The sequence below is a fragment of the Spinacia oleracea genome, chromosome 1 (genome assembly GCF_020520425.1).
Source record: "Spinacia oleracea cultivar Varoflay chromosome 1, BTI_SOV_V1, whole genome shotgun sequence".
NCBI lineage: Eukaryota > Viridiplantae > Streptophyta > Magnoliopsida > Caryophyllales > Amaranthaceae > Spinacia > Spinacia oleracea.
This window is the reverse complement of record NC_079487.1, coordinates 21,826,927-21,843,266: the sequence shown is the minus strand read 5'-3', so window position 1 is coordinate 21,843,266 and position 16,340 is coordinate 21,826,927. Positions and strand designations below refer to the sequence as shown.

The 16,340-nt window shown below is 36.7% G+C and overlaps 1 protein-coding gene across 1 annotated transcript; it reads left to right on the top strand.

The window, feature by feature from the left end:
* Window positions 1-3,510: 3,510 nt before the first annotated feature.
* Window positions 3,511-4,458, top strand: LOC110799297 (uncharacterized). Its single transcript, XM_022004522.2, has one exon. It carries the CDS (start codon window positions 3,511-3,513, stop codon window positions 4,456-4,458), a length of 948 nt encoding a protein of 315 aa, XP_021860214.2.
* Window positions 4,459-16,340: the final 11,882 nt, after the last annotated feature.

Sequence of the window (16,340 nt, the reverse complement as noted above, 5' to 3'; positions counted from 1 at the left end):
TTCCTTGTCAGATTTGGACTCGTGGAATACGGAGTCTTTGAGACTTATCCGAGTCTTTTAGTGCGTATTAACTTTATGACGGAATGCGTCTGGGCCCGTTACAAACTCTAGGTTCGTTAGGATTTTAATTAATACGTAACTCTTATTTTCGAATTATACTAGGAACATAATTCCTCTTGTAAATTCTATCTCTTTTAGGATTTATGTTGGAGTGCAACACCTAATTCTGACAGGTTTCTATCTTTTATGACTTTCCACTTTTAACAACTACCTTTTATTGCAATTACTATTTTTAGCAGGTTTCTATAAATAGCAGGTTCGGCTGAAATGAAAAGGGTGATCGAGATTCGTTATTTTATAGGAGATGCGTTGCCAAGTGGAGATTTATGTTCTCATCATCGAACCTTCCCTTTCGGGAATGGGGACAAAAGTAGGCTTCTACAAATAGCTTTAACCGTTATCACATTGGCGATAATACTTTAGTAATTCCTTTATTTGAAGTTGGAAAATGGTTTTATAAAGGCAAGGAATTATTAGAGTGTTACATGCAGAGGTTTAGTTTATCATACTTTGTTATTCTAAGCATCTTTTCTATCGAAAGCCTTTCGATGTAAGATGAAAAGATCTTTGAATATGTTTATAGAATGATCTAGTGTTTCATTTCTTTTAGAATGATTCTCATATTTAAAATAGAAAACCATCCAGATAGCAGACTTGTCATCAACCTGAGTTCATTGAAGAACTCCAAATATAAAAAATTCCCCTTTATTACTTACTGGGCTATAATTAATTCATTTCAATAATGTAGAATTTGTAAATGATGCTTTCTTTTGGAATACTCCAACCTGTTCACAGATATGTGGGAGACACATCTTTCTACTGAGAACTTGGAAACCAATCATTGACTCAGTTTCCCATGCATCACATAGGGTTTTGAACATATGTTACCACCTTTTAATGATGACTCCTAATTGCCCGTGTATGTTCGTGGTTTGCCTAACAAAAAGATCCAACTTTTGTTTAGGCTATGCACACTTTAGTTCATCTTCACTTCCTCTTATCAAGTGCTCATTCTACATGTCCACATGTATTGGATGTTCTTGATATTATGCTAGTGATCTTTGATCTAGATCAAGAGAAATTGGTATAAACCCGTCATGATCCAACACTTACGAGTTATCTTGGCGATCTATATATCACACTATACATGATTGATTGTAATGCAAAAACCATCCGCATTTTAAAACCTATCCATCTAACTTCAGCTTATTCAGTTTCACGAGATACCGAATTTTGCTAAAACATCTTGGCATTGCCACCTGATATAAAGTGTAGGTTCTTATTCAAGTCCTTCATGTTTAACTTTAGTAATAACAACCAAGCTTTACACTTTAGTTATAACATTCATTACTTAGATTTACTCATATGGGTTAGGAGTCTCTTTTAAGTCTCTCAATTGTGTTTGATTTAGTAATTACTTTTACATAATCCAAACAACGCTTTAGATCCTATCCAATAGATCATTAACCCAGTATGTTCTAAATTTCGCCATGGTTCTAATATTGACAAATACTTTCAAATCTAAGCATTTAGAAATTGAATATCATTTTCAATACAGAGATATTTATCTCATATATATATAGAACCAATAAACTTGACATGGCTCCCACTAAACTCCTTATCTATAAGATGATCCATATTTTTATAAAGCTATGATTGCTCAATAGCCTTGTTGAAAAATATGGTTCAATTCCCACTTGCATGCTTTAATCTACGAATATATTTCTTAAGCTTGCTCTTTTATCTAGCATCCACAACTTTTACATTGTGTGATGTACACAATTCCTTTATACAAGTCCAATTGAGGAAGGTGTTTCGTTTTCCAATTTCCATATTTCCATATGCAATGATTACTAGATTTATCCAAAATAATTCAAGCATTCCGACTTGGTGAAAAGATTTCAACATTATCAACGCCGTGAAGTTGTTTATAATCTTTAAGCACCAGTCTAACTTTTCTTTTGTATGCATATACAATATCACATTTGTATATTTTGAAAATATGTTTGCAACCAATGGGTGTGAATCCTTTATACAAATCAACCAATGTTTGCAGCCAATGTGTGTGAACCCATTGTGCAAATTAACCAAATCATAGATTTGATTCTTAAGATGAAGATATTTCGGATTTTAATGGGCTCAAACCATACTTATGTTTTTAATGGCCTCAAACCAAATTTTGGAATTTTTAATTCGTCCTAGCTTACCTGTACGTCATATGTTCTTAAAGTTCTTCCAAAGTCTTCATAGGTTTCATTCCCCAATTAAGATATCTATGTATCTATCTTGGTTGAATTTTATTTCTTATACGATTTACCTAGGTATTGAACATCAAACGTTAATGTCTATAAATACATTACTCAAGTCCTTTTAGGACTAGGATTCTGTTGAAGCCCTTCCAAAGTCTTCATTAAGCTCTTCCAAAGGCTTCTAAGTACGGAGCTTTTCCAAAGACTCCTAAGTATCCTACATTTGTTTGTTTCTTGACTCGAAGTTCTTTTGAGGTCACTTCGAGGTCATATTTCTCCCACTTTCCTTTTTGGAAATATGATGGTTTCCTAAAAGACAATACCCTAGAGCAACAACTATATGTTCTCAGATTTTTGGTAGAATGAATACCTTTTGTTTCTATGAGTTGCTCATATATATATATATTGAAGAACATTCAATCCTTATGACAAATTATCTTTATCTTTGACAACTTTATTTAGTGTGATAGTCACTTGAGAGTATCATTTAAAAACTATATAGGAAAGTAGTCTTGATTATCATTAATCGAATATATTTTTTATTCCTCCATTTGGACATACCATATTCTTATGGAGATTTGATTGTTATAATGCCATATAAACAATCTTGATAATCATTCTTGGCTTATGCAAACATCACCTTGACCCAGCCTAGATGTTCCAAAATTCTTGCCAAGTTGATTTCTTTTATACCCTTTTGTCAATTGCATTGAAGACTTTCACATACTTCACAAGGAGTAAATATAGCCATATTTTCTCAAATTCTTGTGAAATAGGTAAGAATACTTCATAGTATTCTCAAGGCACGATATTTTAAACACTCAAATATTTTAAATGCAAATGGTGGATATGATCCTAGTTACTCATGGAGGGGTATGTGGGGTGCTAAGTCTCTTGTTCGTGATGGCCTAGCGTGGCGGATTGGTAATGGAGAAAGTATTAATATTTGGTCTGACCCTTGGATTATTAAAGCTAGAAAGGTATATTACCCAACACCACCTATGGGCTATGATAAAGATTTGCGAGTGGCTAATTTGTTTGATATGGAATATGGCAATTGGAATGGAGAGGTACTTAGTTCTTTGTTTCCTGTGGAGATTATCTCTATTATTTTGGCTTTACGTATCTCACAACGTAAGCCTAATGACATATTGTGTTGGAGGCAATCAAGGGATGGTAAGTACTCCGTAAGGTCCATCTGATGGGTGTTGTTGAGATGGGTAATGAAGCGATTGATGAGGAGGTTTGGAGGGCTACGTGGGGTATCGAGGGGCCACCTAAATTGCGTCACTTCCTATGGAATTCTTGCCAAGGAAATTTGGCTGTGAAGGATCGTCTTGTATATCTTCACATTGCTACAGATGCTACTTGTCCTATATGTTATGCTCCATCTGAGACTATTGTCCACTCTTTATTTGAGTGTGAGTTGGCAAAGGAAATTTGGCTTCATAGTAATTTAGCTAATGCTTTGGTGGGTGCTCCTACCTCTTCCTTTGTTGATAGGTGGTTGTGGATAACTCGTAAATGCAATACAATAGTTGTGGGTAAAATGGCAGCATTTATGTGGGCCTCATGGAGGTTAAGAAATATATTACTTTTTGAGAATGAGCAACCACATTTTGCCATGTTAACTGCTGGCTTTGTGCGTATGGTGGAGGAGTATAATACATACTCTAGCAAGGTCCACCGACCTATGTCTTTTGGGACGGATGGTGTGAGGACACAAGAAAGTAATTCATGGACTCGCCCGCCACAAGGATATGTAAAATTGAATACGGATGCCCACGTCGTCGAGAAATGTAGGACTGGTTTAGGTGTTGTAATTCTAGACGAGGCTGGTGTATTAGTAGTAGTTGCGGTAAAGAAAACTCACAATACTACTCCTGAGATTGCAGAAGCACTAGCGGTTCGGTATGGACTAATAGTTAGGAGGCTTGGGTACGATCGAATATGTGTGGAGAGTGATTCTATTAATGTGGTTAAGGCGATCAAGAGTAACACGTGCATGCCTACCCCAATACACCTTATCTACAATGACATCAAACAAGATAGCTTATTCTTTGTGTCTTTCAATATCTCTCATGTGAAACGAGCATGTAACACAGTTGCTCATCTAGTTGCAAGATGGGACACTAGTGATAACACTTAGTATGTTTGTACTAGTTCTTTTCCCCAAAGTATCATTACTTTGCGGAGATTGATTTAACTTAATAAAATTCCCGCAGTATAATTCCCTCAAAAGAAAAAGGTAAGTCATAAAATCCATCTTTGGCCTATGAATGTAATTGTCTAGAATCTTCTAACAATAGATTTCCATGTCATGTTCAACAAGTAAGACCCTTGTGTTTTAAATTCTCAACTTTCAAAAATCCATGCCATGGAATCTTATAATGTTTTCTTGTTGATATTGATATGCTCATATTTTATAGTGTTTTTACCCCTGTCCCTCCTTGATTATTGATCCTAACTATGCTCTTCGGAGCCATTTTTCAATTTCAATTATGCTTTCATTAAATATCCTTTTGTTTAATCTAAATATGTGTGAGTAGTTTATTTTCTAAGGTTTAGGGGATCCATGAATGTATGATTTGGATTGGATTGGGTTTATTATTCATTGATAATCGTGATTTCTATAGTCTGCTTTATATTGGTAGTCAATTCTGTTCGGCCGGACTATTTTCATTGAGTTTGATAAATCTTAGATTATGCGCCGAGAAGTATAAATCTGATGCTTATGATCTGTGGCTATTAGTTAGGAATTATTCCTAGTAAATTGCGAGAGCCTGCTAGTTGTATTTCCTAAGGAATTCATAAGATTCGAGAGATGCATGTTTTCCTAGTTATGATTGTTAATTGTTTATTATTTCCCGTTGTCCAATCCCAGTCTGCATTTATGGTGAACCGTTGCCCTGGATTCCCTTAATATTTTTATTTTCTTGTTTAATTATTGTCATAGTTATAATACTCAAAATCAACCCATTTTACCTGTTACTCATAGTCTAGACTTGTTAATTAGTAGTAGGAAGAACACTATTTCCCTATGGATTCGATCCCGACTTTCCTTGTTATTTAGTTAGTGAATTTAGGTTTATTTTTTATTAAGTCATACGACTTTAGCCTGTCAAATTTTGGCGTTGTTGCCGGGGAAACGGTTTAATTTTTTTACTATTAATTTTGTGGTCTAGATTATGTTCTTGAGTCTAGGAGAACTTCCAGTTCTTTGAGACCATGTATATATTTTCTTTGAAAAAAATATGGATTATTATTCTTTTCCTCTATTTGTAAATCAGCTTTTTTGTGTGTATTTCGATAGACTAAATGATTTTATTGGTTACCACAATTTCAATCTTTGGGATTATTGTGGTTTTGCTTATGGTGGTTTAAATTAGTATACAAGGACTGTGATAGAAAGTAAATTTAATGGTGATTTTCGAGCCTTGTCTTTGGATGATATGTGGTATCACTATATGTGGTTTGCAAGGGATTCGTATGAGCGTGAAATGACCATTCATGTTCCATGTGCTAATCCAAATTATTAACATAATCTACATGCTTCTACCCGCTGTTCCTTGAATGCTTGTTATAATGAGGTGCATTCTCATATTTATGATAATCATGCATATTCTAATGTTATCTAACCCTTGCATGGATATCAATGTTTTGCCTCATGATTCCACTATTTCTTCTCCCGTGTATTATTGTGAACCCTTGCCCAATCATGTTCAACCCGAATCAGAAAGCAGAGATAGCTTCTTAGAGGAATTAAGAAAATTAAACTTTGAGATTGAGATTCAGTGTACTAGATCTCTACTAATGAGATTATTAAAGCTAGTAAGGCTGCTCTTGACAGATTTAAAAAAGTTCAAGAAATTATTGAAAATAATGATTCGAGTTTTGTTGGGGGTGAGGGTGAATTGAGTGAACCCATAGGTAACCAATAGAGTGAGGAACCTATAGCGGAGGTTGAGGATGAGTTGGAAGATGATGTTGTGACTGTTGGGGCAATGGACGAAGGATTTGTTGAAACTGAAAAGCCATATGTTATAGAGAAAGTCCATGAGGAAGTTGAAGTTGATAAAACCCTTGTTGTTGTGTCAACCCCTACCCCTCATATTCCAAGTCCAAGAAGGGTGATTCTTAGTCCCGTTTACACCGTCTCACTCCCCTTCTCTTTCCCCATAAAACCTTAGTTCGAGGACCTTCCTCCTCCCCCCGAAAATCAAAAGCCCAATGACCCAATAGAGTCTGTTCCTCTTTGTGAATCTTTAGAAGGTACTTGCAGTACTTACAAAGAAGAGGTGGATGCTTTGCAGAGAGCTCTATATGTTGAAGAGCTTGTCCACCATAAATGTAAAAACACAGAGAGATATATTTCATTGATCATTGAGGTTGAAGAATCAATCGTCCGCAAAAACAGCTTCCATAAGGAGAGTAGGCCTACTTTCTGTTTTCCTTATTTTTCCTATTCTTCTTTTATTATTGTTTTTTCCTTTTGTTCTTCTTCCTTTAGGCATCCCGTTCCTTACTGGCATAGAGTTCGTTTGGACTTTATGCAAATTTTATTGTTGATTATCGTGCATGTCTTGTTGCACGAAAGATGTGCGAGTGCGCATGACAAGCTTATGCGCTCGTTGGTTGGTTATTTATTACACAAGCGCTTTGCGGTAGGCACATAAGAGTTGGACCCGGAGGGGTTCAACACGATTGAGATCCTCGATCTTCACTCCTTCAAGCACTGAGGATATTGTTGAGTTCGGCTTGGGGGAGGTATGTGTTATTGCTTTCTATAGTAGTTTTATTGCTTTGAAAAAGAAAAAAAAGAACAAAAATATGTTCCGATGAATACTAGATCATGCTTTCCTGTGCCCCTAGATTGAATTTTATTTTGATTCTTGGTATTTGATGATGAATAATGTGGATATGTTGGCTACAATTTGATATTCAACTATTTTGGTGCCTTAGCATGAGTCAACTTTGACCAACTATTTGTGAATTTGGTGCTGGACTGGTTGATTTGGTTAGAAATGTGTGTTAGCTCCCTGATATGTCATTGATTTTGAGTATTGATTTACAACTGTTAGTAGTGTTTTATGACTCATACATATGCACATTGAGGAGGACGAAGACATTTTTTCTATTTAGGTGGCCTTCAAATGATTGTAGATACATATGTTCCCTTCTTGATACCCATGTTGTTTCATGTGCCCTTTTATTCGGTTACTAGCCACATTACACACCCATTTAAGCCGCATTGGTTACTAGTCCCAAGCTTGGCTTGGGGGATCTATTAGTGATTGAGGTGAGGGAGTTGTAGTGTGCTTCATTCGTGCAGAATTTGGGTGGATGGAAAAACAAGGGGTTCTTCTTGTTTTTGTATGGTGAGTTGAAAAGAAAGAAAATGAGCAAAAAGATGAGAAAAATTATGAATTTTCAGTTAATGGAGGTTCCTAAAAGGGAGAAAAATATAGAAAAAAAAGAAAAAAAAATTACTTTCGAAAATTCAAAGCATGGTTTCACTCAAGTGTTGCAATTCTATAATCTTGTGAAACGGTTGTATGGATGGAAACAATGGAAAATGTTTGGTGTGGTTTGTTTGATCCATATTCTGAAGGAAATAATGCCTTTGGTCCAAGTATTCATTCAATGCTAAGTCTGATAAATGCGGTTCAGTATTAATTAATTATGCAAGTTAATAATTTAGTGAGATCAAGTGAGCTGTATGCCTAGCTAGAGGCCACTTCAGTTCAAGTGGAATTAATAATATTAATCCACAGTTTACTCTTGACTGAACCCGTAGGGTCACACAAATAGTACGTGAACGGATCAAGTATTTAAGTGAAGTAAATACTCTATTTATGAACATTCGGAAACGAGGGATCTCGGTTCCAGTGGGAGCTGAACTCGTCAAAAGGCAAAATAAAGAATACTCCGAAAATGATGATATTGCCTGAAACGGAAATATGGATCGTGACGGAAATATAAACATTATCCAAGTCGTAGATCGCGGACGAGCTTGCGAGACGCAAAGCCCAACCAAGGAAGCCCGCGCGCGCGAGTAGCGAGCAAGGCAGGCCGAGCAAAGCAGTGCCCAACATCATGGGTCGCGTGCTTGCTGGCCAGCGCCAATCTCTTGGGCCGAGCCGAGCGTCAGCGCCCCTCGTGGGCTGCGTGGCTGTGAGGCTTCATATGACCAAAGCCTTGTTCGGTTAGGATTGCTTGCTTAAATCTCGTTTTCTTAATTCTACTCAAATTGAATGTTTTTGTTAAATCTGAAACACTTAGGTGTTTGATTAAACATTGAATTCCAATGATTTAATTTAACTAGAATCCTAATGGATTTAGTTATTGGAATCATAGTAGAATTCTAATTCCGTTATTTCCACCCTATAAATACGTGGTTCATAATCACAATTTATATGACAATTCAATAAGTATTCACATAGATTAAGTTCAAGAAAGAATTTAATAATTTTCCTAAATTAATAAGCTTTCCGAGTAAACATAAAACCTAAGATAATATTCTAGTTAAGTGAATCTATGGCGGATCCGAACGTGTTGTGGACTATCTACGGAGGGGCGACATTTGGAGTCCTAAACTTGTTCTTGTTCGGTTCGGGAGCAGCTAGGGAAAGCACCCATCACATGTATGTATCTAAATTATGCTAATTGACTATGTGGAAATTAATTTGGATTCCTGGATTTATGGTTTTTCCGCATGAAATATATTGTTTATATTTGTCATAAACTAACCTTTATTCTCTAAAGGGACATTCCAGAGGCTTTTCGAAGTTCTTTATAAAATCCGAACCTTTATTCTTTAAGGAATTTAGAAATGGCTTTAAAGAATATACATGTCTTAGAAGACTTTACAAGTGCTTCAAGGAGAACAGAATATTCAAAGGACTTTCAAGTGGATATTGATACTCTATTGTTTGATGTTCTAAACCCAAGTAGGCATAGAGTTCAAGTCACTGAAACTATGATATTCTTCTATTAGATAGTGAAGAAACATATAGTTCACGTCATTGATACTATGAGATTCTTTTATTAGATAGTGAAGAAACCTACAACTTGCAGCCAAACTATTATCATGTAGATTAATGAGTTTGTGACTTGTAAGAAAGCTTTGACGAAACCAAGATTCCCTAAACATACTGAGTGTTTTGATGACAAAATTGAAATTTTGTTCATTTGCAAGAATAGTTTCACACCTGTTGGTTGCGAATTGGTTTTAAGGATAAAAACCATCAAACATGGAATTGTGTTCACACACAAATCTAGATTAGTTGCTAAAGGTTACAAGCAAATTCACGGCGTGGATTGTGTTGAAACCTCATGCAAAATCGTAATGCTCCAGTCTATAAATCAAGCAATCATTCCATATTGGTACATATGGCAATTGGATTACAAAATCTATTCCTCAATCAAATGTTGGAAGAAACTATGTACATGGTTTGTCATAGGATTTGTGGATCCAAATAATTGCTTGAAAAGGAAAGCTAGCTTATGAAATCTAAGTATAGATTTAAGCAAGCAATTGGGAATTTAAACTGTATTTTAGTGAAGTTAAAAAGTATTTTAATTTCATAAATGTACATGAATCTTATAGATGTATAAGAAGTTTAGTGGGAGTACGTAAAACTTAATTGGTCCTATGTGTATCACACACATATCTCTCTATTGTGAAATAGCATTCAAATGCTAATGACTTAGATTTGAAATTATTCAAGGCAAAACTTAGTACATACTGGGTATTAAGATCTTTGTAGATCTATTTGCAAAGATCTTATAATATTTTTTTAGATTAAGTAATGTCATTTACTAAATTAAACACGAAAGACTCCATTGGAGATATTCGACCCATATGAATAAATCTAAGTAATGAATGTTTGAACTATGTATAAGCATTTATATGTCTAATGAGATTCTAATGAGATTCTTCACCTATATTATATGTCAAAGAATTTAGCTGGATTCAATATCTATTGAAATTGGATAGCTAAAGTTACATGAATAGAATTCAATTGAGAATAATTCTGCAAAAGAATTTATCATGTATGATATAATATAAGGATCGCCAAAAATGTATCGTATGGCTTCAGGCATGACGAACATATACCAATCTCTATTGTTCTAACTAAAGATCAACTAGATTGAGATCAAGAAAACTTATGGTACTTGAAAAGGTACATAGGAATAGTTCTTAATTCAAGGAAATAAAGATATGCTATATATCAATGCTACACGCATAAACACTGGTAAAGGATCAAGCAAGATCCCTTTGGAGTTAACCATTGGCAAGGACGAGCTACAACGCATCGTGTTTTGAAATGGCAACTTGGATTAAAGACCATGAGTTGTTGCGTGGGAAATTAAAATATTAATTCCTATGTTCTAATATACAGATGGAAAGTCATCCACATATCTGTGAACTTCTTGGATAAGTAAAATCCAAACAAAGCATCACTAGCAACCTATACAGTTGAAGTAAAAGTAATTGTTGCCTAAAAAGCAATGAAACAGAGTTGATGGTTTGATCAAACAACCTATAAAAGTAAAAGAGTTCTTCACTGAACTTGGGTAGATCACACGTCTACTGGCTTGATGGTTCTTCATTGCAAAATGCGTAGAATTACTCTTGAAACAAGAAATACTAGATCACAAAATAAACATACTCAAAAGATCTGATCATCCTATCTCGAAAGGCATTCGATGAAAAAGGATATTAAGATTGGCAAAGCATGATAACTAAACCTATGCAACAAGTGAAATACATCACTCACATTGTGGCACTGGAAATCAAGCATAGCTTTGAATTCCATTAATTGTTTTAAATATGGGTTGGAGGCCCATGGTTGTAAAACATTCGGGTTGAACATTTATCATATATGAAATGTAACTTCATATTCCATTTAATCTTGGTTTAGTATTAAATGATGAGTCCTTTCAATTTGACACTATATTCAAGATAGACAGTCAGGACCAGTCCTGTGAGTAAGAAATGTATATCAAGTGAACTTGAATTTCAAAAATTGAAAAAGGGTCCCTAATCGGAAGTTTTCTATAAAGGTGGACGAATTGAAAAATGCTAGACGACTAGAATGCAAGATGACTAGTAGTTCTGTTTCTTGAACTATGTGGACATGGAAATGTTGCAATCATTTGCATAGATACTTACTTGAGAAGATTAGTATCGGACAGACCTATGAAACTTTACTGTAAGAGATGAAAATCTGTCATAAGTAAATTTCATTACATTATTAGACACTAATCCTCAACACCTGAGTGGTTTGAGATTACTTGTTTGAGAACTGGTTACTTTGACGTTGTCAACCGTCGCACCGTAAAAGGAGACTATAACGGCAACGCTCCGGTAATCACCTATCAAACGAAATCTAACCTCAAGATCACAAGATTGGGATTGTCCTCCCATAAATCTGGATGAGATACTGAAAGTTGTAGAAGGCCACTCGGAGAGGTAGAACCTGTAAAATGCATGGCCGTGCTCAGATGAATCATAGGCTATGATTATATGTTTATTTGATCAGTTGAATTCTGAAACCTGAAAATACTTCTGTACATAATAAGGATGACTACTCTTACCTTATGTTCATGAGCAAGCATCAAGCGACAAAGGAATTAGGCAATACACACTTGCCCCTAAGGACAAGTGGGAGACTGAAGGAAATAATGCCCTTGGTCCAAGTATGCATTCAATACTAAGTCTAATAAATGCGGTTGAGTATTAATTAATTATGCAAGTTAATAATTCAGTGAGATCAAGTGAGTTCTATGCCTAGCTAGAGGCCGCTTCAATTCAAGTGGAATTATTAATATTAATCCACAGCTTACTCTTGACTGAACCCGTAGGGTCACACAAATAGTACGTGAACGGATCAAGTATTTAAGTGAATTAAATACTCTATTTATGAACATTCGGAAACGACGGATCTTGGTTCCAGTGGGAGCTGAAATCGTCAAAAGGCAAAATAAAGAATACTCTGGAAATGATGATATTGCCGGAAACGGAAAAATGGATCGTGACGGAAATATAAATATTATCCAAGTCGTGGATGTTTTCGGAAACAGAAACATGGTACGTATCGGAAAATATTATCGGAAATAGAAATATTGCCGGAATCGGAAATGTTGCCGGAAACGGAAATATTGCCGGAATTGAAAATATTGTCGGATTCGGAAATAAATTCCGGAATCGGAAATATTAAATATTTGTTAGAATCGGAAAAAAATTCGGGAATCGGAAATATTAAATATTGTTCGAGTCGGAAAAGAATTCCGGAATCGGAAAACAAATCGGAAAACGAATCGGAAGCGCGACGTACGAAACTATCGACGGACGAGCTTGCGAGACGCGAAGCCCAGCGAAGGAAGCCCGCTCGCGCGAGCAGCGAGCAAGGCAGGCCGAGCAAAGCAGCGCCCAACATCATGGGCCGCGTGCTTGCTGGCCAGCGCCCATCTCTTGGGCCGAGCCGAGCATCAGCGCCCCTCATGGGTTGCGTGGTTGTAAGGCTTCGTACGACCAAAGCCTTGGTCGGTTAGGATTGCTTGCTTAAATCTCGTTTTCCTAATTCTACTCAAATTGAATGTTTTTGTTATATCTGAAACACTTAGGTGTTTGATTAAACATTGAAGTCTAATGATTTAATTTAACTAGAATCCTAATGGATTTAGTTATTGAAATCCTAGTAGAATTCTAATTCCGTTATTTCCACCCTATAAATACGTGGTTCATAATCACAATTTATATGACAATTCAATAAGTATTCATATAGATTAAGTTCAAGAAAGAATTTAATAATTTCCCTAAATTAATAAGCTTTCCGAATAAATATAAAACCTTAGATAATATTCTAGTTAGTTGAATCTAAGGCGGATCCGAACGTGTTGTGGACTATCTATGGAGGGGCGACATTTGGAGTCCTAAACTTGTTTTTGTTCGGTTCGGGAGCAGCTAGGGAAAGCACGCATCATATGTATGCATCCTAAATTATGCTAATTGACTATGTGGAAATTAATTTGGATTCCTGGCTTTATGGTTTTTCCGCATGAAATATATTGTTTATATTTGTCATAACCTATCATATTCATATGTTGAGTGGGAGAGTTCGTCGTCACTATTCATTATGTATCATGGGATATATTGGGATTTCGGCTCCCCAATGTTAAAGCTTTACGCTCACATTTTCCCCAAATTTATCACACCCTTACCCAAGCCTTACATTACAAGATTTGAAGACCTTCCGACCTTTGTGCATAGAGTCATATTAATGTGAAATTAGTTGTCTATCAATGAAAGTTATGACATGACATATTCCAGGTCAACTATTAGGTTGAGTACACGTCCTTTTAAAAACACGAGTGTTGTGAGTTGGGGAGGGCATTGTTCACATACATTGTTGGGAGGAGAGAGAACGGGTACATCTTTTACCCGCCACATAAATGAGTGAAGAGTGTGTAAGCAATAGTTCTGAATTCCATGTACACTTGTGGTTTTCTCTGCGTGACAATTGTTAGGGAAGATTTATATATATTAAGGAAATAATTCCCTTGGTCCAAATATACATTCAAAGCTAAGTCTAATAAATGCGGTTCAGTATTAATTAAACAACTTAATAAATTCAGTGGGATCAAGTGAGTTGAATGCCTAGCTAGTGGCCGCTTCAGTTCAAGTGGAATTAATAATATTAATCCACAACTTACTCTTGACTGAACCCGTAGGGTCACACAAATAGTACGTGAACGGATCAAGTATTTAAGTGAATATATTATTCATTAAATACTCCATTTGTGAACGTTCGGAAATGACGGATCTCGGTTCCAGTGGGAGTTGAAATCGTCAAAAGGCATAATATAGAATGCTCCGGAAATGATGATATTTCCGGAAACGGAAATATGGATCATGACGGAAATATAAATATTACCGGAATCGGAAATATTGTAGGAACCGGAAATAAATTCCGGAATCGGAAATATTAACAGAAACGTAAATATTTGTTCGAATTAAAAAAAATTCCGGAATCGGAAAACGAATCAGAAGCGCGACGTGCGAATGCTCGACGAACGAGCTTGCGAGACGCAAGGCACAGCGCCGAGCAAGCCCGCGCGGAGCAGCAACACTTGGGCCAAGCAAGGCAGCAGCGCCCAGCGCATGGGCCGCGTGCTGTTGTTGGATGCCAAGCGCGCTTGGGCCGAAGCAAGGCAGCAGCGTCCAGCGTGGGCCGATGTGAGGGGGTCGAAAAAGCACGAGGCTAATGCGTGACCTCGTCCCTCGTGGGTTTGACGATTCTTTTTATTCAATCAAATGTAATTGGATTTCCTGTGAGTTTACACCCAATTGACTAGTAATATAGGAGTCGCCATTCAGTTTTTAACGACAATGAGAAAAACTGACAAAACCCGGTTATCGTGACATAAAGGGAGTGCAATTATGTTTGACCACGACGGCCGTAGGTTCCCTTGTGATCCCTGGTGTGGGGATCTCTCAACATACACCCGCAAGGTAGAGATTGAGGGTTCGGGGGACTGTAACTACCGAGAGGACTACTCGCTCGTCGATAACTCCAGAGGCAGGATATCCTTACTAGCTCAGCATAAATAATTGAAGAGACATGCGTTAACTATTAAACTAATCTGAGTTGATTTTAGCAATATGCAACATGTAATACTAGATCGATCGCGATTATCTGATTTAAATAGCATTAAGGGACCTAGCATGATAATCCAATTTCCCAAAAATATTATATTTGTTAGGCGGGGTAGAACAATCAGATTTAGTTAGTTTAACAGTTCATAAAAAGGGCGAGGAAAGCAATTAAATCATAGAAAAGGGGCACATTACGACGCACCCTTGAGAGGTGCGTCACGGTTCTCAGAAAACTAACCACTTTGACTTTGCTATTTCTCCTTTTTATTTAACGAATCTCAAATTAGGGGACAGGATACGTTCTGTTCGATTTATGGATCGATTGCGACAGAACGCGTGAACAATTTCGCAGCGTGAGGCTTAGGCTAGGGGTTGGAGTCAATACTCAGAATATGAATTGTGTGTTTTTTTTCACGTCGAACTTAAGGGTCTATTTATAGGAAAGAGTTTGTGGAAAGATAGAATTGCAGAGCTCTAATCCACAAAGAATTAGGAAAAAACACGTACCCAGGTAATTCCAGCACCCAGGGCCAGGCGTTGAAAATAGGGTATGGGCTGTTTTCTTAGTCAGATTCGGATTCCTGAAATCCGTAGTGTTTGAGACTTAATCGAGTCTTTTAGTGCGTATCAATTTCATGACGGAATGCGTCTGGGCCCGTTACGAACTCTAGGCTTGTTAGGATTTTAATTAATACGTAAGTCTTATTTCCGAATCATATTAGGAATAGGATTCTCGCAGTTTTCTATCTCATTAAGGATTTATGTTGGAGTGAAACACCTAATTCTGACAGGTTTCTATCTTTTATGACTTGCCACTTTTAGAAGCTACCCTTTACGGCAGTTACTATTTTTAGCAGGTTTCCATAAATATCAGGTTTCGGGTGAAATGGAAAGGGGAATTGAGATTTGTTATTTTATAGGAGAAGCGTTGTCAAGTGGAGATTTACGTTTCCATTATCGAACCTTCCCTTTCGGGAATGGGGACAAAAGTAGGTGTCTACAGTTAGCCCCCACTTTGACTTAGTCTTGGAGTAAGACGATGGTCAAAGTATTAGACGGAGTGCGTCACACAAGCCATGGTGACCTGTTTTGGCGAGGGTCTCACGAGCCCCCGAGTGATAACATTTGACTTAAGGGTCATCACTTGAAATGTTGACATATCCCTCACGTGTCATTGGGATTTGTCAACGGATAGTATAGAATACTCCCTCACTTTGTCATTGGAAGTATCTAAAGAAGCGTAGAAACTCCCTCACTTTGTCATTTGGAGTAGCTACAGATGTTTTCGAAATCATAACTATAAAGTGTAATTGGGCCTGGCCAAGCCCAATCACGAGGTAAAAATGTTTTCAAAGATTCTCATTTTC